Source organism: Pelmatolapia mariae, linkage group LG7, assembly GCF_036321145.2.
Source record: "Pelmatolapia mariae isolate MD_Pm_ZW linkage group LG7, Pm_UMD_F_2, whole genome shotgun sequence".
In the NCBI taxonomy this organism is placed as follows: domain Eukaryota; kingdom Metazoa; phylum Chordata; class Actinopteri; order Cichliformes; family Cichlidae; genus Pelmatolapia; species Pelmatolapia mariae.
Window position 1 is genome coordinate 20,126,695 of NC_086233.1, and position 25,656 is coordinate 20,152,350.

At 41.3% G+C, this 25,656-nt stretch overlaps 1 protein-coding gene across 4 annotated transcripts in view; it reads left to right on the plus strand.

The window, feature by feature from the left end:
- LOC134630741 (probable E3 ubiquitin-protein ligase HERC1) overlaps positions 1-23,699 on the plus strand; it is a 43,763-nt gene extending 20,064 nt beyond the window's left edge. For 2 of the 4 annotated variants that reach the window (XM_063478340.1, XM_063478342.1), the window contains exons 35-80: positions 1,517-1,684; positions 1,804-2,043; positions 2,133-2,216; positions 2,480-2,705; positions 3,852-4,140; positions 4,487-5,247; positions 5,607-5,820; positions 6,459-6,628; positions 7,341-7,424; positions 8,129-8,315; positions 8,398-8,525; positions 8,644-8,852; positions 9,074-9,333; positions 9,469-9,521; positions 9,621-9,818; positions 10,360-10,525; positions 10,629-10,878; positions 11,354-11,582; positions 11,669-11,943; positions 12,447-12,574; positions 12,749-12,876; positions 13,287-13,514; positions 13,760-13,887; positions 14,107-14,306; positions 14,424-14,538; positions 14,663-14,794; positions 14,948-15,046; positions 15,187-15,360; positions 15,449-15,733; positions 15,837-15,902; positions 16,014-16,139; positions 16,232-16,370; positions 16,597-16,778; positions 17,004-17,159; positions 17,252-17,374; positions 17,464-17,566; positions 17,809-17,978; positions 18,068-18,206; positions 18,295-18,464; positions 18,589-18,758; positions 18,989-19,154; positions 19,253-19,329; positions 19,425-19,677; positions 19,836-19,988; positions 20,365-20,670; positions 20,774-23,699. In XM_063478340.1, the coding sequence (XP_063334410.1) occupies positions 1,517-1,684; positions 1,804-2,043; positions 2,133-2,216; positions 2,480-2,705; positions 3,852-4,140; positions 4,487-5,247; positions 5,607-5,820; positions 6,459-6,628; positions 7,341-7,424; positions 8,129-8,315; positions 8,398-8,525; positions 8,644-8,852; positions 9,074-9,333; positions 9,469-9,521; positions 9,621-9,818; positions 10,360-10,525; positions 10,629-10,878; positions 11,354-11,582; positions 11,669-11,943; positions 12,447-12,574; positions 12,749-12,876; positions 13,287-13,514; positions 13,760-13,887; positions 14,107-14,306; positions 14,424-14,538; positions 14,663-14,794; positions 14,948-15,046; positions 15,187-15,360; positions 15,449-15,733; positions 15,837-15,902; positions 16,014-16,139; positions 16,232-16,370; positions 16,597-16,778; positions 17,004-17,159; positions 17,252-17,374; positions 17,464-17,566; positions 17,809-17,978; positions 18,068-18,206; positions 18,295-18,464; positions 18,589-18,758; positions 18,989-19,154; positions 19,253-19,329; positions 19,425-19,677; positions 19,836-19,988; positions 20,365-20,670; positions 20,774-20,959 (8,493 nt within the window). In that variant the 3' untranslated portion in view covers positions 20,960-23,699. The remainder of the gene's footprint in view (positions 1-1,516; positions 1,685-1,803; positions 2,044-2,132; positions 2,217-2,479; positions 2,706-3,851; positions 4,141-4,486; positions 5,248-5,606; positions 5,821-6,458; positions 6,629-7,340; positions 7,425-8,128; positions 8,316-8,397; positions 8,526-8,643; positions 8,853-9,073; positions 9,334-9,468; positions 9,522-9,620; positions 9,819-10,359; positions 10,526-10,628; positions 10,879-11,353; positions 11,583-11,668; positions 11,944-12,446; positions 12,575-12,748; positions 12,877-13,286; positions 13,515-13,759; positions 13,888-14,106; positions 14,307-14,423; positions 14,539-14,662; positions 14,795-14,947; positions 15,047-15,186; positions 15,361-15,448; positions 15,734-15,836; positions 15,903-16,013; positions 16,140-16,231; positions 16,371-16,596; positions 16,779-17,003; positions 17,160-17,251; positions 17,375-17,463; positions 17,567-17,808; positions 17,979-18,067; positions 18,207-18,294; positions 18,465-18,588; positions 18,759-18,988; positions 19,155-19,252; positions 19,330-19,424; positions 19,678-19,835; positions 19,989-20,364; positions 20,671-20,773) is intronic. The other 2 variants (XM_063478341.1, XM_063478343.1) reach the window with 2 other exon arrangements.
- Positions 23,700-25,656: the final 1,957 nt, after the last annotated feature.

Genomic DNA, 25,656 nt, shown 5'->3' on the forward strand with positions numbered 1-25,656 from the left:
AAAATAATACTACACACCCTTAAACTTGTGTGTTTTTATTTGCTTGTGTTTTATACTGTCTTGATTTGCAGAAAAGAAATCATGTCTGTTGCATAAACAATCCTCATCTTTGTATTTAAAACATTAGATCACATTTGAGTATTTTTGCAGTCTATTAAATTTTTCATCAAGCCAAACGAAAGCCACATAAAAATGTCAAAAAGTGCCTACATTTTTTCTCTGTTGAAAATAGCCAAGGATAGCAGTAATCCAAGAGGAAATGCTGTTTACGGCAAAATGAAATGCTTTCCTGGCAGCAATGAAACTGAAAACAGTGGGGCCACTCGATGGAACAGATGGGCCTGTTCTCTGTGGTAGGCTGAGATGAAAAGTGTCAGAGGATAGAAATGTACAAGTATGATTAATTATCAAAATTATTACATCAGGATTGTGAAATGAATTTTAATAATTCAAATAAAACTAAACTCTATAATGTTTTATTATTATATTTATTATTTCATGAAAATGGGATTTTCCTGTCTTTGTTTATTTTCAGTTTAACTCTCAGTCATGTACTTCTAGTTTTTTTTTTTTTTTTTTTCAAAATTTTCTTTTTTTTTCTTTTTTTTCTTTTTTAGAATTAATGTGTGATTTCTCATTTGTCTTAGTGTGTTGTCCACAGCAGTTACCACCCTCTGTATGCAGAAACACTTCATCATTAACATCTTTTCATCGACACACATTATATTGCAATATTTGCTTAAGGTTACTTTTGCAGAGGAGGTTATGTTTTTAGTAGTGTTTGCACCTGTGCGTGTCACTCTATGAACACAATAGCTCGAAAAGTTTGGAATTCATTCTGATAAAGCTGCGGGGGTGTAGAGGGGTCATGTTAACAGTCCATTGAAACTTCACCTCTATCCACCAAGATCGTCAAGGTCAACTTAACGATTTATTGGTAGAAATGTTTTTTAAAAAGCCTTAAAACTTCCATTCTTCCAAGTGTGATGTGTATTGTCAACATACAGAAAGTACTGTTTAAAGATTTAAAATATCATGTCACATTTGACTTCTGACCTCTCCTTGTTGATGTCAATGGCTTAATCCGAAGGTCAAAGTTATAATAATGCTATATAACGTTATATATAAACATTAATTTGGACCTCTGACCTCTTCTTCAAGGTCTGTCTTTAAAGTCTGTGGATCTTTAAGACTATCCTTCAGATTTTACTGCCTCGTTGTACTGGCAATGTTTAGGAAATGATACTGGAGTATGTGGTTTCCAAATACCACATTGTAGTTTGCACCACAACATAAAGATTTGACCTCTGATCTTAGTTTTACATTTCACATCTGCCTGTATTTCAAGTTGATCCCAAAATGATTTTTTTTTTTACTCCACAACAAACTTCTGTAAATGCAATTAAAAAGAACAAAGAAAACAACATTAATATATAAATTAAGTGTTTAATACATAAAATACATGTTTAATATTTTATCAAATGTTTAATTATGTATCAAATCCATTGTTTCGTAGAATCCTGGCAGCTATGATGAATGTATTCCCATTGGAGATTTTTCCTTTGACCCACACAAACTAATGTGCTGTTCTCTGGAGAGCGGGAACATCCTCTCACATGGTTCTGGAGGGAAAGGCTACGGTTTGGCAACCACTGCCATTACCTCTGGCTGTTTTATATGGAAGGTGAGTACTAGTTTACTTTGTACATGGACCACAATTACACAGTTCAAAGTTTGTTATATTAAATATTAATTATAGTTTACAAATTAGAATTTACCACATTATGCCGCTTCTCTCCACAGTTCCACATTACCAAAGAGAATAGAGGCAACGAGGGAACCTGTGTTGGTGTTTCTCGCTGGCCAGTTAGAGATCACAACCACCATACAACTACAGATATGTGGCTGTATCGTGCTTATAGTGGCAACCTTTACCATGGAGGGGAACTGGTGCGCACACTTCCCTCCTTTACACAGGGTGACACCATCACCTGCATCCTGGACATGGAAGCTCATACTGTATCATTTGCTAAGAATGACAAGGTTTGGTCAAATATTTACTGTCAGTATTCCTCAGATTGAGTCCTGTGCTCTTGTTTAATCTTTGTCTGCCTGTTTTCTTTTTCTTTTAGGAGCCAAAGTTGGCATTTGAAAGTGTGGTCGCTAATGAACTGTATCCCTGTGTCTTATTCTACAGCAGTAACCCTGGAGAGAAGGTACTCGGTGTACTGCACAGATTTATTAGATTTATTATTTATTTGAATCAGATTTATAATAAGCATGGGTAAGGTTAAATATCTGGGAACACAAGCAGCTACGCATACAGTGCTGTGACCTAACATCCAAATTACTGGATAATAGCTGCATTGGGCTATACATGCAAAAAAACTTGTGTTGTTTCACATACTGCACAATATGTTTCAAAAATATTTTGTACTGCAAAACCCCCCAAACACGTGAAATTCTGTACTCGTCACAGGTAGCTCTGAGTGATCTCCAGATGAGAGGCATGCCCAGCAGTCTGCTTCCTGGAGACCCTCTCTGCAGCCCCCGGGCTACTGTGCTACTCGAGTCAACAGTGCAGCTGCTGCGTCGGCTCCACCAGTGTGACCAGTGGTCCCCGCACATAAACCAGTATATTCATACCCATCTGGAGCTCATTGGTCCCCTGCTGAGAGAGGATAACTCAGGAAACTTCAGTACAGGTCATTTACCCCCTTAAATAGTGATTCTACCTCTGTTTTCTTTTAGGTTTTTAATCTTTTATTATGATAGTACAGTGGGGAGAAGACAGCGTGCCCAGCGGTCACGTTTAACTTGCTCGCTTTTAAACACACCTAACTTAGGTTTTCTTTAAAAAGTTAAGTAACACTTTGCTAGTATAGAAAACTCTCTATTCATCTGTCTGTATTTATCTGTAAGGAGAAAGACTGATAGGCATTAATTCAGATATTACAGTGGTCCCTTGTCGTGGGAGTTATGTTCCAAAAATAATGCGTGATAGGTGAAATCCACGAAGTAGCCAACTTTATTTTTTACAATTATTATAGATGTTTTAAGGCTGTAAAACCCGTCACTACACACTTTATACACTTTTCTCAGACAGGCATGAACATTTTCACACTTTTCTCTCTTGTTTAATCACTCTCAAAGTTCAAACCGTAGAAAAATAAGTCCAGTATTATAGAATGAAACCAAAGGAACCCGCAGGTGCAAAACGTTTCGTGGACATTGTTGTGTTTGTTGGAGGAAACTTACAAACATACAGTACAGCACTTCAGAGTCACACTGCTAGCGATCGAAGATTGTAAGTTGTAAATTTGACAAGCTGAACGCATTCTGTACTGTACAAGAGACACAGCACGAGATTGGGTGTAGACCATTGTCAATCAATCAGGACGCAGAACACAATGCGCTGGAAAAAAAACAAACAAACAAACAAAAAACCCCATGGAAAAGTCCATACAAAAAAATCAGAGAAACAGCGAGGCCGCTAAAGGTGAACCGCGTTATAGCAAGCGACCACTGTAATTGTTTTTGAATCTGTATACAAATGTAGTGATGTACACCAACTGCAGTATTAATTAATCTTTAAACAAGCTGCTTTCCCCACACTGGTCTATTTATTTATTTCAAAAAGAATACTAACCCCTTATGTTTATGCTTTATTTGTAATTTTTTTGTCCTTATTATCAAAATTCACTTGAAGTCCATTTTCACTTGTTTAGGATTTTATTCAGGTTTAAGGTTTCATGATCAACTCGCAGTGGGATACCAGGAGTGCGTGGCACTTGTTTGCCAAATGGATGTTACGCTTTGTTTTACTGTCAGTGTCTTATGTTCCCCTGCAGGCCTCAGTGCGTCACACAATGAGAAGGAAGAGAACGACAAAGACCTGACTGGTGATCACACAAAGGACGTGCTGTCACACTGTCGGTTTCTGTCTGAGGCCAAGCTGGCTGCTCTTTGCACTGAAGTGTGGCCGGTATTTGCTCTGATTGGAGGAGTCGATGGTGGTCTCCGTGCTGGAGGCCTCTGCCTGCACAAACCCAGCGGGCGTCGAGCTATTCTTCTTGGCATTCTAAAGGAAGGAAGCTCTCTCGCCAAGCTACAGTGGGAAGAAGCAGACCTCTCTGTCAGGTATTACAAAATGAGATCATATTCCCACTTACTTCTGATGAATTTATTTCTCTTTTTCGTAAATGACGATTCTCATTAACCTCCATGAAATGATTCTTATATTTTCTTGTCTTGGTCCTTTCAGCATGTGTATGATTCTACTCTTTCCCTTTCTGTTAGTTTGTTTTTCACTCTCTCTACAGTCTGTCTAACATTTTTACTTTATTTTCATCATTTAGCCCTCTGATCTTACTTTTTTTCTTGCTTCTTCCTCTTCATTCTTAAATCCATTAATCCCTGTTGAATCCGTCCTGGTATCACTCCATGCTGTATCTGTGGGTTCTTCCCATCCTTCCCAATAACTAAGCTCCATGAATTCTTGGTCACCCAGCGACACGCCGATCATCTCACTGGATCCCTGTGACATATCCTGCTGTGATGTCACCCGCCTGGGAGGCCTCAAACCAACTGTGTTGTTAGATCTGATTTATTTGATGGGGCTGCTGGAGGAACAGGGTTGGCTAGGTGCTCACGTGCCCCCGAGAAGGAAGTACTCTGGGGAGAACATCAAAGAATACCTGGATAAAGACATACAAGATGATGCCACGTGGCTGACAGAAAATGAAAGGAAAAAGGAGCAGAAAGATGAGAGCGTCTCGTCACCATCCTCAACCAAAGATGCAGCAAAGATCACTGACCTGCAGGAGTTGACCTCTCAAGCTCAGCCTCTGCAGACATTCCAGACTTCCAAAATGGATGCCTTTGCACTTGAACTTAGGGCACTCAGAGTGTCATACCTTCTCACTGGAGGTTTGAAATCCCTGACTGTCATTTTTAGCTGTGAGAAATTGTCAGATCTGCTTCTAGTGCCAAAACATGAGCCCCCCAACTCCTCGGGGAGTTCCCTGTCCAGTCCAAACTGTGACCAAGCTAAAGCCGGCAGTAAACAGTGGGATGAAAGTGCTGAGCTGAGATCGGTGCTGCAGTATGTGGTGCAGAGCATGGTGAAGTGGGCAGTCAGACACTGCCCCATCAAACAGACTGTGTCTCTTGCTGATTTGGAGAGAGTTCAAGTCATGATATACAAGGGAGCTGTTAAAGGACTGCAGGAGGACAAAGAGAACAAGGGTATGTCAATGTTTATATTCACCAGACAGAAAACACTTCATAGAAAATATATAATGCAAAACCTACATGCTATAAATATTTAATCATTAAGCCTTAATAAAAGACCATAGTTACTATGTTAAACAGACTATAGCTACAAGGTAAAAAACTATTGTAGTATGTTAATGATCACTATTCAGACCTAATATATTTGTATCTTAACTTTGAATTTTTCTTATGATGAACTTGACCCGGTTCTACTGTTAGGCTTGAAGTTTACCTGTGCTTGTCGCCACTAATTTAAAAAAATAAATAAATAGAAACATTTGTATAGTAAGACACTTGGAGTCATAAAACCTTCACGGTTTCTTTTCCTGCAGAATCAGGCCACCACTTGTCTTCTCAGCCCATCTCCAAGTCCTCGAGCTCTGTGTCCTTGTACAGCGTGGGCTCCGAAGGCACTGCCGTCTTTGGCCAGTCAAACAGAGCCTCTGCCTCATCCTCTAACACTGATTTGGCATCCTCTCTCCCAATAAATCTTCAGGCTGACAGCCTTGATCATTTTAACCCTTTCCTTCCCATCAGCCTCCTCCAGTGAGTATGTTATTTTAACTTGATTTAAAGTTATTTTGTAATCCACATGAAACACCAAGTGTGGTAACTTCTCTGACAAATATCACTATAATTAGTCTTATTGTCAGTCCCCATGTTGTTGCTGATTGCTGCAGACCTGTGTCTTTTGGCAGCAACAGCTATTCTGAAGTCCAGGGAATGGGTGAGTTAGGATGTATATGGAAAAATGAGTGAGAGATTTTGCCCGCACTCTCTTTAACCAAGGCTGCAGCTCTGCCTGCTTGTTCTTCTTCTAACTCAACCAGCTGACCGTAGTGTCAGTGTTACGTCTGCTTTCAAGAGGCAAACAGAAACACAGCTCTAGTCACGTGTGTTAAAACTGCAGATAACATTTAAAGCCCTCACTTCTGCTTGTTTTAACAAGAAGAAGGAGAAGATTTTGACCAAAGACTTCAGAATGATATAGGTTAATATAGATGAATACATAATTAGTTTTACTGTGACTTTCATATATGTAGCAGTGAATCAGAATGAATAAAGCTCAACTGATCCTTTCATTTACTTAATATGTTAAATGTCTATTGAAAATGTAACCCTACTGGTGCAGCGCTGCTTCTGCTTTGTCATTACTCTACATGCTGTATCCTCACTTCCTCTAGGCACATGGTGCTAACTCGGTTCCCTACGCTTACGGGACTGGTTAGCACTCCCCCTGTGTTGCACCCTTGCTTCAGCCTTGCCAGCTCTGCTTCTTGTGATGCCTTCACAGAACAGCAGACTAGCTTCATGGAACCCGGTCCCTGCAGCACACAGGCCAGAAGCAGCCTGGGTAAGAATGAGCACAGAGACAATGGTGGGGAGAAAAAACCCACGAGAAAAAAAGTCATCTAATTTAAGAAAAATATCACATTTTAAGGATTCTGATCAATAATGGCGTATGTAAAAGAAAATGTCTTAGTGTCTCAGTTTTCCCTCTGATGTCCTCATACTATTACTATAATGTGATAATTAGGTTAATAATGCCCTGAAGTTTATTCAAAGGAACACAGTAGATCAGTAGTAACTGAGTTGGAATCGTCTGTCTTATGCATGGTTATAAATGTTTAGCCTTTGGTCACAGCAGACTTGCTGCTCAAAACAGCATGTGTTTTGCTCTGCTGTTAGTCAGATATTAATACTATCAAATGCATGCACTCACATGCTTGAATGGCACCTTTGTTTTTCATTGTCATTTATGTTGGTGGCATTCTGAGCTAGGTCCTTTAGACTAAAGGTCTCCTCTGTGTTTCATATCATGGGATAGAGTTGGATTAAAGGGCTAGTTGACTTGCAACTTTAATCATTTATTATCTACAAGCCTGCAAGAAAGTGGAGTTCTTTACATAAGATGAGGAGGCCTTTCATAATCTAAACTTGTAAGAGGCAGCATAAACAAATAAAAACAATTGCTAAATTACACATATACTTCCCGAAATGGAGCTGTGGGCTTGTTTTTGTTTTCTGTTCTTTTGTGCACTTTTTCTTATCTCCTCAATCACCAGAACGGACACAAATGTTTGTCACCAGTCGGTTGCTAGAAATGGGATTCTCTATGAGACATATCTACTGGGCCATGGAGGCAGCAGGTACTGCTTTGTGTAGTGTGTCTGATGCCACAACATTTTTGCTTCATGTGCTTTATCTTCTTAATATCTGTCCTTTTACTGCGTGTTTCAACCTTCCTGTGGTATCTAAAATAGGATAAGTGTCGTTTTGATTGAGAAAATGCATTTTCTTTGATAAGAAGTTCAGTTTTCTAGTTTTGGGATTTTCGTGTTGCTGTTCATTGGTGGACATCAACTGAGACTTTTTTTGTGAACAATCTGCACCTCAGTGGCTCCCCACCTCGGCATTACGATTTACTGATCGGTTTCAGATTCTCTTCACCACTTGTGGAAAAGTTTTTGCACAGTTCACTTTCTTTAATTTGCAGTATTTCATAAAAATCTCATCTTCACTTAAGATTTGCATTGTTAAAAATGGACCAATTCACAATATTTTGTTCTCATATGGTACACATACATTATGAGCATGTAAGCAACTTAAAGTATGTGAATATTGTCACATTTTTGGCACCACCTTTTTTTTCATCTAAATTTTAGACCTTCACCCTTTATATCACAGATTTCACTCTCTTGTCACACCTGCATTTGTCAGATGTGCCTGGTGATCTCAGACTATAAACAGTAGTGGTCGCATGGTGATGTCTGACATGAATTAGCAATGCAGCACTCTGTGATGCATCTTTTCCTTTTGAACTGACAGTTCAACTTCCCTGTGGTTCCCCCAGATGTAGCAGGTGACTTGGACTCACAAACCATTGAGGTGTTGGCCAGCTGGATGCTAGAGCACCCCCTGACTGAGCAGCAGCAAGTAGCTGAGTCACCAAGACCAGAGGGGGCCCCTGAGACTCCGTCCCCAGATGGGCCAGAGACAGTTCAGTGTCCTGAGCGCCCCACCAGTCACACCACTGAAAGGTGAGGGGTCCAATGAACATACACTCAGTACATTCAGTACATTTAATGAGTACACTGACAGCCTTGGTTATTTCATTTACAGCCTGTTGCCCGGGCTCGACTGGATAGAAAGGGAGAACTTCTTGGATGTCCACCTCACTAGGAACAGACCTCCTCCGGCCCGGCGGCGACGCTCAGGCCCCACTCAGAGGACCTCGTTCCGAAGGGCAGGTCAGACACAGAGAAAAATCAAAATGAAATGCAAAACATTTAAACTATGTTCAAAGATCAGCTGCGGACAACAATAATATATTGTATTTTCAATTCTAACGAAATTTTTTATTTTCAGACTTGCCATCACCCAGCCCCCTCCCCCAGTTGTATCAACAGCACACAACTGTCAGTGATTGGCCGGAGCAGGTAGAGTTTCACCCCTACTCTGCTGAGGAAGAGTCAGAGCTTGGCTACATGGATGATCCATACCATGAAGAAAGTTACGAGGACCTCCTCACCCCTTCATTCTTCAGCTTGGAGAGAGACACACTCCAGATAGTGGAGGTGACACATAAGCACTTAATGTGCATCAAAAAATAGCATTTTAATCTATCGCAATCTCTTTAAAGACTTTAATAAATATAAGTGACTGAATTCATATGCAAAGTTAGTCCAGTTAAACAAAGATTTGACTTTTATGCTTTTTGACAGTCCAAGTCCACATGCATAACTTTTTAGGCTCTACTCTTACTGTCCTTACATGCATTTTACTATGCCCCTTTTAGGCTGGAGAGGAACACAGTCAGATGGTTAAATGTGAGCTGTGCAACACCCTCACCTTGCAATTTAACAATCACATAAAGCGGCGACACCCAGGCTGTGGGCAGAGTGCTGCACGTAAGGGCTATGACAGCACTGGGGCCTACGTGGATGTTTGGTTCAAAGGGGAATGTGGCTCCAACTTCCCCTTCTACCTCCTCTGCAGCACCTGCAGGGAAAAGTACCTGGCTGCAAATGCAAGCAATCCAAACTCCAAATATGAAAGGTACAGGAGACAATGTACAGATGGGAAATGGTAGACTCATGCAACATGCTCCACATGTAATGTAAGGAAGAAAACCTTTTGGATTTACTCTTTTTCTCACTTTTCATCATTGTTGTGTCCTACTTTTTGCTTTAGGATTAAAGGCCTGACATCAGATTTAATTGGCCAGATGGACAGCACATCTGATGGTATGGAAGGTATTTTTTATCTAACGTGAGGTACAACAGAACAATTATCTTTGACTTTATAATGAATATACAATATGAATGGTCCTTCTGCTTGTGTAGATGACTGGGAGATGAGCCACCAAGATGAGTATGACACAGAGAAACTGACAGGACTGGAAGATTTTGGGCTCCTGCTCAGACCACTCGGTTTGACTGAGAAGAAGCTGGTACCAGACCCCATTGCCTTTACAGAGCCAGATCCACTTGGAGCGCTAGTTTACAGTTCAGCTTTTCCTTCAAGAGCACCAGTTCCCAAAGGTAATTTTTCATTTTGTTTTGTTATACAAAGAACCAAGTGCTGTAGTTTTTTAAGTTAAAACAGAATTACAGAACCTTGATGCATAAAATGATGTCTTTTAACAGGTACAGGTACAGAACTGAAAAACAAAATGATAAAAAAAAAATGTGTCTGCAGACTTGTACATAAACTGCCAGGCATTCACATAGAATCAAGCCATAAATATTCAGAAGCTTACTGTCCACTGTTTTTTATATTTTGGTGAATGGTTTGCTAAGTTTTTAGACTTGTAACACACGCCCACATTCCCTCTGTGCATGTTGGCAGCAAGACCCCAGGATCAAAACCTAGTTTTATTCACTGCTGGGTGGTGATTCATCGCTCACTTATCATAGCGCGACATCTGAAACACAAACAGTACTTCCAGCTGTCTATTTGGATCTAGGATTGTGAATATCTTGCACACCCACACTACATAAGTGTTTTTAGGTTTTACCGTTCCATTCAAAATCATGTTTTTCCTTTTAATTAAAATGTTTTTACGTATTTCTTCCCCAATAGGGAATGCCCTTGTCGAGCAGAGGACCTCTTTGAGCCTCGGACAGCAGGCAGTATCACTGAGGGACTCTCATGATAGACTGAAAGCATTAAGGAGAGTCACATCCACAGCCCAGATTCTGCTTGCTTACAGCATCGTGATGAGAGCGCTGTCCCAGACTGCCTCAAGGTTAGTATGATTATAAAATCAACAACATTTTCTGTATTCCTTTTTTTAAAATATATTCTTTTGCTGAGTGGTTTCATGAGTCCTTTCCTTTTGTCATCTTCAGTGCATCAGTCAGTAGCCAGTCTAACGGACTTGAGTCCTTGGGTCTGGCAGACATCCGTATTCTGGTGCGTTTGATGACTTTAGCGGCAGGTGGCAGGGCTCACACCTGCGTGGACGGTCGGTCCAGTATGAGAGGGCTGGCAACAGATGGCAGCAACTCCACCTGCCTCACCTTTCTTACCTCAGCCATTGGCAGCGTGGTGTCCCACAGTCCTACTGCTTACAGAGAGCTGGTGGAGATATGCACTCAGGTTAGTTTTCTCCTGTCAGTCTGCTGATTATAGATAATTCAGGTTTTGAGTTCTAAAAGCTTGATAATGTCATGTGATCTTGTTTAAAATCAGGTTCAGTTCAGTCTTGTGTGCAATTTTGGTGTGTTGAAGGTTTAAGTAATTATAGCCTCCATGGACATGCAGTAAAGGATGTCCTCTTTAAATCTTTATTTATGACCTAGCTGTGTGTGGTCTATAGATAACGATAACTCAAGTTATAAGAGAAAAGTAAAAAATTAGTTTCCCAGTATTTTGTATGAGTCACCGGAAAATGCCGAACAAATACAAATACTAATAAACTTAATCCTATTTTTTTTATTTCGTAACTACAACACTTTACTCTGTTGTTTGACTCAACACAAACATCAAAACAATATTTGTTTATTAATATGGTTTGCCTGAACTTCAAGAAATCCTAAAAACGTGAACGTATGTTTAACGTTATTTCTGTTAGGACCTGATGGCAGCAGCTACAGGGGTTAATATTGGAGCCATCAGTGACCCACAGCAAAGAGCATGCCTGAATGCCAGCTTAACAGCTGCAAACCCGGGAGCCCAGCAGCAGAGGGACTATCATGACCAGACGCCGCCAACGTTCCTGGTCACACAAAGTCTGGTGTCCCTGCTCACTGAAAAGAGCCATCACTGTTACACCCCAGACAAAGCTGAACACGAGACTAATGGTGAGAGAGAGACTGTTTGTTATATTGGATGCACTGCGTGTAATGATTTAATGCACTGTTACTAAAATAGCTCCCCTCTGGCTCAGATGCAGGAAACCAAGGGGGCTCTTCCTCTTTGACTCCCTCCTCTTTGCCACACCTCAGTGCCAAAGTTAGCCCTCTGGAGCTGGCAAATGCATTGGCAGCATGTGTCCTCTCTGCTCGACTAACCAGTAAACACCGCCAGTGGGCAGCACAACAGCTGGTGCAGGCTTTGGCTGCCACAGGAAGGGACAATTCTCATCGACCTCAAACATACAGCGACCTGGCTGGTGACCTGCGGAAATGCCCTCTTAAGAGACTGGAAGGACATTATAACAAGGTGAGTCATATGTGCATCCTTTTTTTTTTGTTGTTGTTTTATTTGTGTGTTGTGTAAGATGTGTTTTGTGGTTTGTTTTGCTGGAAAGATTGAGTTTTAATCTTCTCTATTCCCATAGGCCTGCTGCTAAAAAAAACAAAAAAACACCACTTAGAATATAAATGATTACACTCACAGCTGTAACTATGACTTTATACTACTTTATACTGCTTGGGATCTTGCATTTCCCAGGTAAATGTGAAGTATATAGTAAAATGAGTTGGCATGTTCTCCCTCTGCCTGTGTGGGTTCACTTCCAGGTACCCACATCAAAGACATGCTCAGTGGTTGATTAGTAATTCTGTCTCTGTGTGTTAACCCTGTGATGAACCTGCCTCTCGCCCTGTGATAGCAGGGATAGAGTCGATCCTCTTGTGGCCCTGAATTAGATAAGCAGTTAAGAAGATGGATGGATGAGTGGATGTAAATTAAAAGTACGTTTACACTGTTTCTCTTCTGTTTAGGTGGCCAGCTGTTCCTGGAGCAGTGAGCAGAGTTTGTTGGCTACATGTTCTCAGGACAAAGTGGTACAGCTATGGAGCATTAGCCACAACACCGTGGAGCTACAGACCACCTTCTCCTGTATTACCAGGTTATACTTTTTTGTAGTTTTGCATTTTATACACAGATTTATCATTTTAACTACCAAATCTAACAAAGCCTTAATTTACATTTCAAAGTCTGATATACTTGCTCATAAAGTTTAAATTATACTGAATGGACTGGTGTTGCTGTAACGTATCCTTTTTCCCGTTGATACTTGCAGTAAGACAGACCGATCAAGCAGTGAGAGGGCTGGCAGATGTCATCTCATGTCTCCTGTGTACTGGAGTACAGGGGGGAACTTTTTGGCTGCCCCCGAGAACAAACACATCAACATCATGAACATTAGAGGTAGTTCCTACAAGTCTTTTGTTTTTCAGATTTTACAGTTACTTGCAGCTAATAATAAAAACATAAATTTTATATTTAAGTTCTATAATAATGTCAGATTAATGAAGAACTCTTTCTTTCAGTACTCTGCATTTTATATTAAAATTAAAAGGATAAAATAACTAAAAAAAGCTTGGTAATGCCTCATATCAAGCTTGAATGCCTGATAGTTACATTCCTTCAAAAAAAAAAAAATAATAATAATAATAATAATAAATTAAGAATTAAATTAATAGAGAAAATGTCGAGAAAATTCTCACTTTCTGCAGATGAATATGACACGACTGACAATATTAAAGCACATTATTCTGTGACCTGTCAAACAAAACACAGACTTCAGCCCATGTGACTGTGTTTCTGCTGCTTTTTAGGATCGCTCTGTCACGTGGAGAACCAGGGTTCTCGGGTCACTGCTCTTTGCTGGGCTCAGGCCTTCAGTTTGTGGGTGCTTGACCAGTCTGCAGCCTGTAAGAATAGACCCGCTGAGAGCCTGTTGGTGGGACGGCTGGATGGCTCACTGTGCTGGCTGCAGGTCACAATGCAGGAAACAGACCTGCTTGTGAGGAGCACTGAACTCACTGCCTGCCACAGGAACGAGGGTAAGGGGAGTCTTACACACAACTGTTGCTGCTTAAAAACAAAGCTGGTGACCAAAATTGAATCAATATATTCACAGGTGTTGAATCTGAGACACAGCTAACCTGTTCCTGCTTTAACTGCCTGCTTGCTCTAAATTCACAAATATAAATTATGAAGACTTACAGACTTAAGAGTGATATCTATCAAATATTCTTAGTAAACTCTCATCATGCAGAGACGTGCAATAACCTCATATGTCTTCTAGCTCCCCAGTGTGTAGCCTGGCACAGTGAGGACAAAGCATTTGCAGCGGGCTATCCCAGTGGGAAGATCCTGTTGTCCACAACAGAAACTTATGAGAACGAGCAGCCCGTAGTGCTGTCTCTCTTCCAGGTTTGCCATCCACACTCACTCTAACTGCGATGTATTAGTGAGCACTGCAGAAAATTTGGTCTCGATATTGTGGCAGTTTTATGGGGGGGGGGGGTTCTCTTTTAAAAAAATATAAAGTCATCTGTCATGTTTTTTTATCTTTTCCTGTGCCACATGATTTCACTTTCCTAACATGAGAGGCTTACTGACTGCTCATCTGCCCTGCTCTTTACGATATAGGACAGCGTGTGCTCCTTAAAGTGGGACCCCACAGGACACTTGCTGCTCTGTTTGGGGAGGTCAGAGGTAGTAAAGGTACTGGGACGCTCTGGGAGCTCCTGGGTGACCCTCCACAATCTCTTCCACACCAGTACTGTTAACATTGCCGAATGGTGTCCACTCCCTGGCAGAGCACCTGATCCCAGACTAATGCTGGCCGCGTATGTTTAATACAGTTTTGTAACATTTTAGAGAAGGAGAAGAATAATAATAAGAAAAATTAATGTAGGTTTCATGTGGATCATTGATTTCTGTCTTTCTTCTGTGTGTTTCGACAGAGGTTGTCAGAATGGCTCTGTGTATGTCTGGACACTACCACAGGGGGGCACTGTTGTATCGTTGCCCAGCATGTTGAACAGCTCCATGAGCCAGGAGAGAGACACTGAGACCAAGGTGAGTTTGGATCTGCTGCTAAAGCTCTTTGGTGCTGTTAATTTTATTTCATTGCTTTCATAAAATCACCTGTTTGTGTAACCAGTTTTATCTTATGAAATCGTCTTTCTTCTTCTCTTTACAGCAGGATAGTGCAAAGTGTGCATTTGTACTTCATGGCCACATTATGGCCGTGAAGTCCCTTTCATTTTGTTCCAGTGGATTAGCTCTAGTGTCTGGCGGGATAGGGGGTCTGCTCAACATCTGGTCCTTACAGGTCAGAAAAAAAAAGATTATTTCTGTTTGCCTCTTAAATTAGTGCCAACATCCCTAATTATTAAGTCCATCTGCTTTGTGTGGTAACGAAGGAACTGCTTGCCGTGATTCACTGCAAAATTGTAATCCATGTGTTTCTTTCTGCTTGTTACAGGATGGTTCGGTGTTACAAACTGTTACCGGTTTGGGTTCAGCTGTCAGCACTACGTGGATACCAAACATGGGGGTTGCTGCCTGTTTTGGAAGGTCAAAGGTAATATGAATCACTCAAAGCCCTAATGTGTGGCTAGTATATCTCATTTATTTCTATATTTATAATAACATTAACATCTATAATCATTTTAATTCCCTCAATGCTGCTTGGGTAAAAATATCTGTTCTGTCATTTCCCAGGATGTTTTGTTGATCTGCTGCACCCCTGACTGGATCAACCAAAATCACGTGCTAGCTTCCTGTCGTATGGTCCTCAGAAGCCAAAACATTTCGGGTCTAAATCGGGCACCTTGTTTGGCTGTCTTCCTGGAGAGGCTGCCCCTGCTGCTGCAGGAGCAGTACAACTATGAGCGGGTAATTTATTTAAACTGCACGTTGAAGCTATATTGGAGCTGTTTCATGTTCTACAACTGAGACATGACTTCGAATGTCTTCTCTGCAGACCCATGTGGGAGCTGGCGACCAGCTCGTCCACAGTGCCTTCCTGCAGAGCCTGGCCTCCTTGACAGTTGGGTTGTCCTTGGAGAAACACCTGTGCTGTTACCCACACCCGCCACACCACACTTACCCCGATGCTCACTCCTGCCCTCCAGAGTGGACCTGGCTAGTCACTTACGCCACCACAGTGCGCAGCGCTGAGGCTATAGCCAGTGGCACTGCCTTCCCTGAAGCCTTCATCGTTTCAGAATTTCAGGATGTGCAGGACAATAAAATTGCCAAGGCACTGGTGAGCAGGGACATTCTGTTTGATGCTGTTGCTTTGTCTCTATTATATTATAGTCTCTCTTGTATTGACTTCTTGCAACTTTATGCTCTCCTTTGTCCTTTAGGACAATAGCAAGTGGAGTTTCAGGATGGATGAGCAGCTGATGTCATGGGCCACCAGTAGACCGGAGGTAATAGTTGTGCCATTCTTAAAAACAATTCAGGTGTGAAGGAAACGAAAAAGACAAACATTAGGCTGTTCGATTGACTGAAAGTGCTGTGTGCCCTCCTGTGTCTCTAAGGATTGGCAACAAGGGGGAAAGAGTGAGGTGTATCTGTGGGGCAATGGACGTTTCGGGCAGCTGGCTGGAATGGGAACCAATCTTATGATGCCTACACTGGCACCCTCTCTGTTACAGACACAGCAGGTACTGTTTCACTCAGGGTGCAGTCTTTGTTCCTGATTGCTGCTCTTTTATAATGCTACTTCACTTTTTTGGGCGATTCAACTGTCTTTCAGGTTGTGTGTGGTCAGAACTGTACCTTTCTGCTCCAGTCCAATGGGACTGTACTGGCTGTAGGAGAAGGACAATATGGCAGACTGGGCCAAGGGAATTCTGATGATCTCTATGTTCCAACTATTATCTCTGCTTTTCAAGGTAAAGTATTCCCAAAGGGGGTAAGAACCAGTCGGCGCTGGTCTGCTTTTGAATCTCTCAGTGTTTTGGTTTTTTGTTGGGGTTTTTTGTCCTCAAGAGATTGGAAGGAAAACTAGTTTCCTTGTAGTACTGCAGTTGGATGTATTCGCTTGTAATTAGGCCTAACTGTTAATTTCCTCTAATTTGTAAATTTGTATCAGTCTAATTTACACTTGTCTGTGGGCAGGGTACGTGGTGACACATCTGGCGACATCTTGCGGGTCAGACGGACACTCGATGGCCCTGACTGAGACTGGGGAGGTATTCAGCTGGGGAGACGGAGATTTTGGAAAACTGGGTCATGGCAACAGTGAAAGACAGAGGAGACCCAAACAGATAGAGGCGCTGCAAGGAGAAGAGGTCGTTCAGGTATCGAGGAAGTCTTTGCACCAAACTTGTCATGTGATATTTTAATGTTTTTTTCAATAAAGTTAATCATGAGTTTATTGTATTTTATTAAATGCAGCCACTGTTTGATTGCAGTGCTTCTTAATTTGTAGCTTTAAAAAATGAATATTTTCAAAGTTCACTGAGTGAATTTAAACACAAATATTTGTTGACATAGATGAATTTAACACAGCTTTGCTTTGTTAGCTCGCTTGTGGCTTCAGGCATTCTGCTGTGGTTACAGCAGATGGGAAGTTGTTCACCTTCGGTAGTGGTGAATCTGGCCGTCTGGGTCAAAGGTCGACATCTAACAAAATGCTTCCTGAAAGGGTGGCTGCACTAGAGGGATATCATGTTGGACAGGTAAATCATGGACAGCATTGGCTTTGAATGTAAAAGACTTTAAATGTAAATTTTTATACTGAAAAAAATCAAACTTTGGTTACGTTTCTCAGGTGTCATGTGGTCTCAATCACACTTTGGTGGTGTCTCTTGATGGCATGGTTGTGTGGGCATTTGGAGATGGAGATTATGGTAAATTGGGAACTGGTTCTTCCACAGCAAAATACTACCCTCAGGTAGGTCAGCGCTACCAAATATTCACTTTTAGGAATCCTGGAAGGACAAAAAGTTTATGTTTGTGTTATTTTTTTTTTCCTGTTTGAAGAAAGTTGAGCAACTTTGCAATAAGAGAATTAAGAAGGTCTGTTGTGGAACTCAGTTCTCTGTGGCCTTGGCCTGTGATGGACATGTCTACACATTTGGTCAAGGTACATTTTACTGTCAAATTCAAAAATGTTATGTAAACCCAACAGTGTTTGCATTATTGGTTGAAATATTGTTTGCAAGCTTCCCTAGATCCCCAAAAGTTGATTCTGTGCATCTGGATGTTTTCAGTGGGAGACTGAAAATGCTTCCTTACCTGAATGATTGAGCGTACATCAAGACAATTTAAACTTCCTGCTACCAAGGAAACTAAAACTTACCAAAAAAATTGCATTACTTTTTTCAGAGCGTATGATTGGCCTGCCGGACTCCATGCTGAAGAACAAATCCTGCCCCCAGGTGGTGCCGTCCCTGGAAGGACTGTTTATAGAAGACATTGCTGTGGGCTGTGAGCATGTGCTCACCATGTCCTCCACTGGAGACGTCTATGCCTGGGGCTGCAACAGCGAAGGACAGGTAATCGGCGTGCTCTGAAAATGACAGGCTGTGCTTACATTGCACATCTTAACATCTTGCCATGTTGTGTTTTAATGCGTGTGTTCCAGCTTGGCCTTGGGCACGCCAACTCAGTGAAAGAGCCCACGCTTGTCGCAGCCCTCCAGGGTAAAAACATCAGGCAGATCTCTGCTGGCCGCTGCCACAGTTCGGCGTGGACCACCCCCTCTACCTCGATGAAGAACTCAGGTACAGACACATACGGCGTTACATTGCACACACTATGATGGATGAATGGGAACACACCTGGTACTGCACGTTTTACTTTTATCTCCAGGTGGCTCTGGAAATTTCCAGTTAGGCCTTCCACAGTCAGTCCCTCCCCAGTACACCACTCTGAAAGACTGTAGCCCTGATGTTCTCAGCATGCGCCTCAGGGTACTCTACCACTTTTCTGATCTCATGTACAAATCCTGGAGGCTGCTCAACCTGGACACCAAAAATCCGGTACCTGTAATCCCCTTTTTTGCTCTTTTTAATGTGTTAAAAGAGTAATTCTTAGGACTAAATACTTCCTGGCAATAACTGTGCATCTGTTCCTTTTTATTGTCCCTTCCATCCTTATATCCAGGTGTCCACTTCACGCTATAATTCAGGAACAACAGCCATTATACGAGGGGAGCTCAGAGGCCTTCTATCACCCAAGGTCAACACTCTGCCTCTTGTGCGCTCGATTGGCAGAACAATGACCCAGGGCAAAACATATGGGCCTCAGATCACTGTAAAACGGATTTCCACAAGGTAAGAATGACCATGACATTCAGCGTGTTGGCAGCATGTGAATGTCTTCAGGACCCAGCTGGTGGAAAAACAGGACTTGGCCAGAACAGCTTGCTGTGTTTCCAATTGGCCGGCCAGGATTAATAATGGAATTTCAGGGCTTTTGTTTGGCACCTTTGTTGTTTTGACCTGTTACTTGTTCTGTGTGCCCATTAAAACCTTCATATTCCCTCACTCATACTCCTCTGCAGAGGGCGTTCGAGCAAACCCATCTTCGTGCAGATCGCAAAGCAGGTCGTGAGCCTGAATCCTCTGGAGCTGCGGCTGCCGTCACGAGCCTGGAAGGTCAAGCTGGTAGGAGAGGGAGCTGACGATGCTGGTGGAGTGTTTGATGATACCATCACCGAGATGTGCCAGGTGGGGATGAAAGCCGCACATTAACGTCAGAGATTGCTAATAATGCAGGCTGGAACGTTCTTTACTTTAACTGATAAATGGTAATGTGTTTACACCAGGAGCTGCAGTCTGGTGTGGTGGATCTTCTGATTCATACTCCCAATAGCTTTGCAGACGTGGGCAGTAACACTGACAGGTGCACATTTAAAATAAAAAAATAAAAACATTTATGAGCGTTTTAGAAGTGTAACAGAACACACAGCCTGGTGTACTAACTGAGTATCTTCACAGGTTCCTGCTTAATCCAGCGGCACACTCGGATGATCACATGGTCCAGTTTCGCTTCTTGGGTATCTTGATGGCAGTGGCCATCCGCACTAAGAAACCTCTGGACCTTCATCTGGCTCCTTGGGTGTGGAAGCAGCTTTGCTCGATGCCACTCGGGGGAGCTGACTTGGAGGAGGTGGACCTGCTCACCTACCGCAACCTCCAAGGCATCCTTCACCTCGAAAACAGTGAAATCACTGAAGACAATTTCCATGTGGTAAGATATTGTGTGAACTGGGTTATTGCAGAATGAATTAATATTAATGTTTCCTTTACGCCTTCCTCCTGAGCTTTGTGTTTTTTTCCCAAGTCCTTTATTTCTCAACCCTTCACCTTATTCCCATTATTATTCCTCTGTGTTATCTCCCTCTGAAGATGATCCCACTGGATTCATTCATGGCCCACAGTGCGGATGGAAGGCTGGTACCTGTGGTTCCCGGAGGTCAAAACATCTCTCTGACCTTTGGCAACCGGACTGAATATGTGGAGAGAGCTCTGGAATACAGACTGCATGAGATGGATTCCCAGGTTTGAAGTGTTGTGGGATGATTTGGCTGTGACTGGCAAAAATGTAGTCAAGTGTTAACATGAAAAAAATGTATCTGAGCATGCAGCCTGCAATCATACTGATCAGGTCGCTTATTTTATGCCTATAGTTAAGAGTAAATGTTTTATGTTACAAAAACTTTTGAGTAGAGTTTTGTATTTCATTTATTTGGTACATTTTTGTTTCAGTTCAGTTTATTTGTGTTTGCTTGTTTCATTTTAGTTGAATTCTGCTTCATTTTTTGTGCCCCGGTCTGCCCGCCAGCTTCCATTAGTGCTCGCTGCTCACCCTGTTTGTTGTTCTTGTTGTTCTCGTCCCTCAGAAGTATCAAAGCTGAGCTTGTTCTGTTATGTCCAGGTGGCAGCAGTGAGAGAGGGCATGTCTACCATCATCCCCGTGCCCCTCCTCTCCCTGCTGACGGCACTGCAGCTCGAGCAGCTGGTCTGCGGCCTGCCAGAAGTCTCCGTCGAGATGCTAAAGAAGCTGGTGCGTTACCGCGATATCACCGAGAGCCACCAGCTCATTTGCTGGTTCTGGCAGAGCTTGGAGGAGTTCACGAATGAGGAGCGGGTGCTTTTCCTACGCTTCGTCTCTGGCAGGTCCAGGCTGCCCTCCAACCTGGCTGATATCACGCAGAAGTTCCAGATCATCAAGGTGGACAGGGTAAGGAGATCACAACCAGGTGACGAAGCTGGTTACATGAACAAATACCAAGAGTAAGATTATTAAGGTTTACTTTTTTTTTCTCTCTGCTGCTCATATTTAGCCCATCAACGGACTTCCAACCGCTCAGACCTGTTTCTTCCTTCTTCGCCTGCCCCCTTACACGAGCCAGGCCATCCTCGCTGAGCGCCTGCGTTACTCCCTTCACAACTGCCCCTCTATTGACATGGACAACTACATGCTGACTCACAACACCGACCCAGCAGACAGCTCTGACACCGAGGACTGAAGCAGAAAACTCCAGACTCCAACGGGGTGGTGAATGTTTCTCTCTGATGCCATGCACATTATGCACTGAACACAGATTTTTATTCACCAAACTTATACGGTTGTGATGTTTATATGTTGGTTAATTTAAAGATATGCATAGATTTGAGTTTCATTTCCAGTTGTGACAGATGTTGTAATTATTGCAGTGCTTATTCTGAATCAAAACTACTACAGGGAAAACAGTAAGATTTTTTAAAAATCTACGTGAATAAGCCACAGTTAAGGAGTTAAGGTGCCTGTTGTTCGAAAATGTGTAATAATTTATTGACCTCTGAAACATACTGTAATCAGTAAAACTGTAAAATAAAGAGTGTTTAAATAAGGAATATGGTGTCCAAATAACATTTTCAAGTTGAAATAATGTAGGAATAAAAAACAAAAGATCAAATGTACAGATTCAGATTTTGAAATGCACATATGATGTATTAATTAAGTGAAAACAAACTGGTTTACACTGGTTACCACTGGTTTGGTTTAGTGTCTCTTGTGTTTGTTTATCTTTGTTGTCTTTAAATGCACTTTAAAAAGTTTGGAGATCAGTAAAAAGGTTAAATGTAGATGCAAAATATAATGTGATGTGTAGAATTGACATATATCATATGCGATAGAATTTTAAAAATAGTTTTAGAGATAAAAAGACATTTTCTGAAAGTTTGACCTTTAAGAGAAAGCGATCCAGAGTAACGTGATATTTAGAATCCCCATATATTCCCTGTATGCCTGTGTGTTGTCAATACAAATGAAGGCAGTGAGAAATGTAGGTTTAAAAAGCTCTATATGGGAATATTATCACTTTTAGCTTCAGATCAATTTATTGAAGTTGAAGAAAAGGTCAGAGGTCAAATGTGAGATGATATTTTAAATCTTTAAACAGTACTTTCTATATGTTGACAATACCCACCAAACTTTAAGTTATGGCTTTTTTGGGTCAATTTTTAATCAATAAATAATTTAACTGATGTTGAACGTTTGTGGATGCAAGTCGAATTTTAATAGCTTTAAATCCCTACAGGTTTACGTTTTATCACAATTCATCCAAAACCTTTCGAGCTGTTTACAGACAGAGTGTTACGCATGCACGCGAATGCCACCAGAAACCAAACCTCTTTGGTAGCAGTAAATATCTACACATGCCAATGCAATATAAATCAAGTACAAATAAATAAATGGATAAAAATACATACATCCATGATTGTGATTGTGAGTTATGTAACCTTTTCCAAGGTAACTGACTGACAGCTCTGCTAAACTGCACTGAGACCGATGTGTTTAATCAGTTAATCAGATTATTAGATTAGGATAACAAACTTCGTTTTTTAAACAGAATTGAAAAACAATTCCCACTGCCCGTTGCAAGAAGAATTCCAAAGCTCTGAATAAAGCTACACATTTGTAACAGAATCTAGCTGAAAACACAGTTTCAAGTGTAGTCAGTCAACTTTCTCTAAAACAAATAAATCCTGTGAAGAATTATGGGGCATTAAAAAAGTACAGTAAGAAACAAAAAATAGTTCCAGTGAGGGTTTCTGCTGAAAATGATGCACCTAAAAATATTTTTATAAAAATCTTCTTTAACTGTTTATCACATAGAAAATATTTTTTCTGTGTAAGGCCCAAATATCAATGGCATCAAACTGGTTCGGTCATTACAACAAGACGAGAGTCCAGACAAGTTAGTGACTTAAACATAGCAGTGCCTGAGCTCAGCTTGCCAACATACTCACAATACTAACTGTGTAAGCACACTGATCTCTGGCCATTTGTAATAAATAGTGAGAAAAACAGTGCCACTATAGAGGATGGTGCATCTGTGTCTGCATGATGAACCAGTTTTTCTTAGGACAGAATAATCTCTGGGATAAAGATGATGTTAAGTAAACAATAAATGTCAATGGGGGAGCTAGAATACTAAAATGTGTGCTATTTCCTGCAGTCATTTCTATTGCAAGCTAAAACACAAGTAACTCAAAAGAAACACAAAATTACTGAGCTGTCTTTTTGCTCTCACATTTACTGGTGCGCTAGCGGATGGTCATATTAAACCCGGCCACAGTTTCAAACAACTGAGCTCACCATGCCCGAACCTCTTTATTTTTCAATTTTTAAATGTTTGGTCTGTATGATGTCAGTGAGAGTAGATATCCCTAATTTGGTCATCACAGGCACACAGCCTCGGCTGTGAGCACAGACAGTTGGTTGATTGAGCAGCTGCACCAAAGCTGCTTCATTAAAAAGTCCAAGAGTTAAAAGAAAAAACAAAAAAACAAAAACCAAACAGTTGGGAATGAAAGTGTAATGGTTCCTTTTAAAAGTGTTGGCAAGGTTTATGGGCAAAGCACACCACAGCCCAGGTATGGTAGGTCCAGGTATTGTTTGTTGCATGTTTAAGAGGCTGAGTCAGTCTGCTTCTTCAAGCAAACTGGCCACAGTGCCCTGAAACAAGTCCAAAATTTGGACAGGTAGGTATTAGATTGACCTAGACAGGTAGATATTAGACTGCAAGACATAGAAGAGACAAGTCACTATAGGTCAGATTGGAGATGGATGAATAACTCAAAGGGAAGCAGACTTCATGGCTCTCAGAATTCAAAAGTAAAAAAGCAGAAAATAGCTGACAGATGTGCGTGATCTGAATTCTTCCACCTTTGCAGAAAATAATGTGTTAATGTGGGACTGCATTATTCATACGAGAATAAAAAACAGACTGAAAAAATATGGTCATTTCTTTCATTTTCATTTGCATTAACCTCTACTTGAGAAAAAAATAACAGAGAAAGCAACAGCTTCCCGATTGTACAAAAAAAGAGATCTTAATCCGGCTCCCTTGGGTCTAATGTTGTCCTGAGTCAGCACAGCTGGTGCGTCTGCAATTTGTCTGTGCTGGTGTGAGGTACGTCTGCTCTGACCTTATTACCCATCTGTTTTCCCTGTGTGCTGTGTGGCCAATAAGGCACAATTCAAGTCAGCAGCCCTGCAGCTGAGAGGGGGAGGGTTTCTCATGAGAAGCCTCGCCAGATATAAATAAAAGCACCATCTATCAACCTAACAGGTCCGCAAATTTGAGAAGGCAGGGCAGGAAAAAACCAAAAACCAAAAAAGCATCAAGGCCTTGTTTCACAGATTTGCTGCAGTTGTACTACTCTAATAGATATTCCTGTGTGGAGGTAGATGTCATTTCAGGTATTTTCTATTTAATTCTCTTTGCAGATGGTTGTAGAGGCCGGGGTCATTTAGGGAGACCCAAAAGGACATTAGACTACAATAAGTAATCACAAATGAAAATATCCTGTCTGGAATTACAAGCTGGAACAATGTAATCTTAGCCAAAAGGGGATTATCTGGATATGAAAGGTACTCTGAACTCTGTGCCGAAAGAAACAATTTATCTTACTATATGTTATAAACCAAAAAGCTAAAACATGAAAACTACTGGCCGGTGATGTGACATAATTGGAAACTGGGTCCTTGCTTAGATAACCCGGCTAAACTTTGCAAATGCAGGACAGTGTGCCCCCATCCACCTCATATAAACTGCTTCTGATATCTTTTAGGTATGATAAGGTGGAGCAACACAAGATTGGAAAGGTGATCTTAATGCTGTAGCGGTTGTCGTGTTTTTTCTAAATGTTCTTAATCAAACATTGTAGACATGCAGTACTTCCTATTACCACTGGAGGGCAGTCTGATTTTTGCACTTCCCACTGCATCTACCAAGTTCAAGAAATCAATTAGAATCAGGGGAGATCATTAACACACACACATGCACACACACACAAACACAGATCCTGCATAGCTGATGATGCATTATCACTGTTAGCTAATATCTGTCACTGTGTTTCTGCTAATTTGATCAGTACAAATAGATGACAACCTGGATGAGCTAAAATGACTCCAGTGACAGACCTTTTCAAACCTGAGCAACAGTAGCACATAGAGCTCTGTGGATTCATGCACTTCTAGTTATGGTCAAACCTTTTTTTCCTACTAGCCATAAGTGCAGATGGATTTAGTCTGCATCATGAAATTATTTAAAAAGAAAGAACTGCTTGCGTGTCACCGCTCTAATTAGGTCACCTACATTTGTTTCCGCCCAGGTGCAAACAAAACATGTACACTGAGTTTCAGAAGGAACCCTTGGATATCTCCCAATTTAGCCACATTTTTCATCCATCACAAATCACAAAAGGGAAGCCAAGACTGATTTTTTTTTTCTTTTACTCTGCAAACTCTGTCATCCACAAATCGATTGTTTGATTTCAAATCCACACTGGTGGTGCACAGAGGCAAAATTGCAGTTAAAAAAATTGCATTATAAAAATAGCAATTTGAGAACAGAGAGATTTGTCTTGCATTTCTCCCTTCACTGTCCCTGCCGCCAACCAGCTTCAGTTTAAACCTCATGAGCAAATACATGCACTTCATATGCCTTAAAAATAGAAGCCCTTTGCTTAAACCAGTGCACCACCACAGATTAGCTGTTGTGTGGACTATTTGACCCTTTAAACTACTTTAAACAAACAGTTCAGTAATTATTACAGTGCTGTACTGAGGTTTTTCTATCTATTTGCTTCCCAGGAGCCAGACCTTGTAATTTTTAAAGTGTTCTTGAGTAATAGTTCTCCTGGGTTTCTGAAGATCTTTTTGAATTTTTCTTTG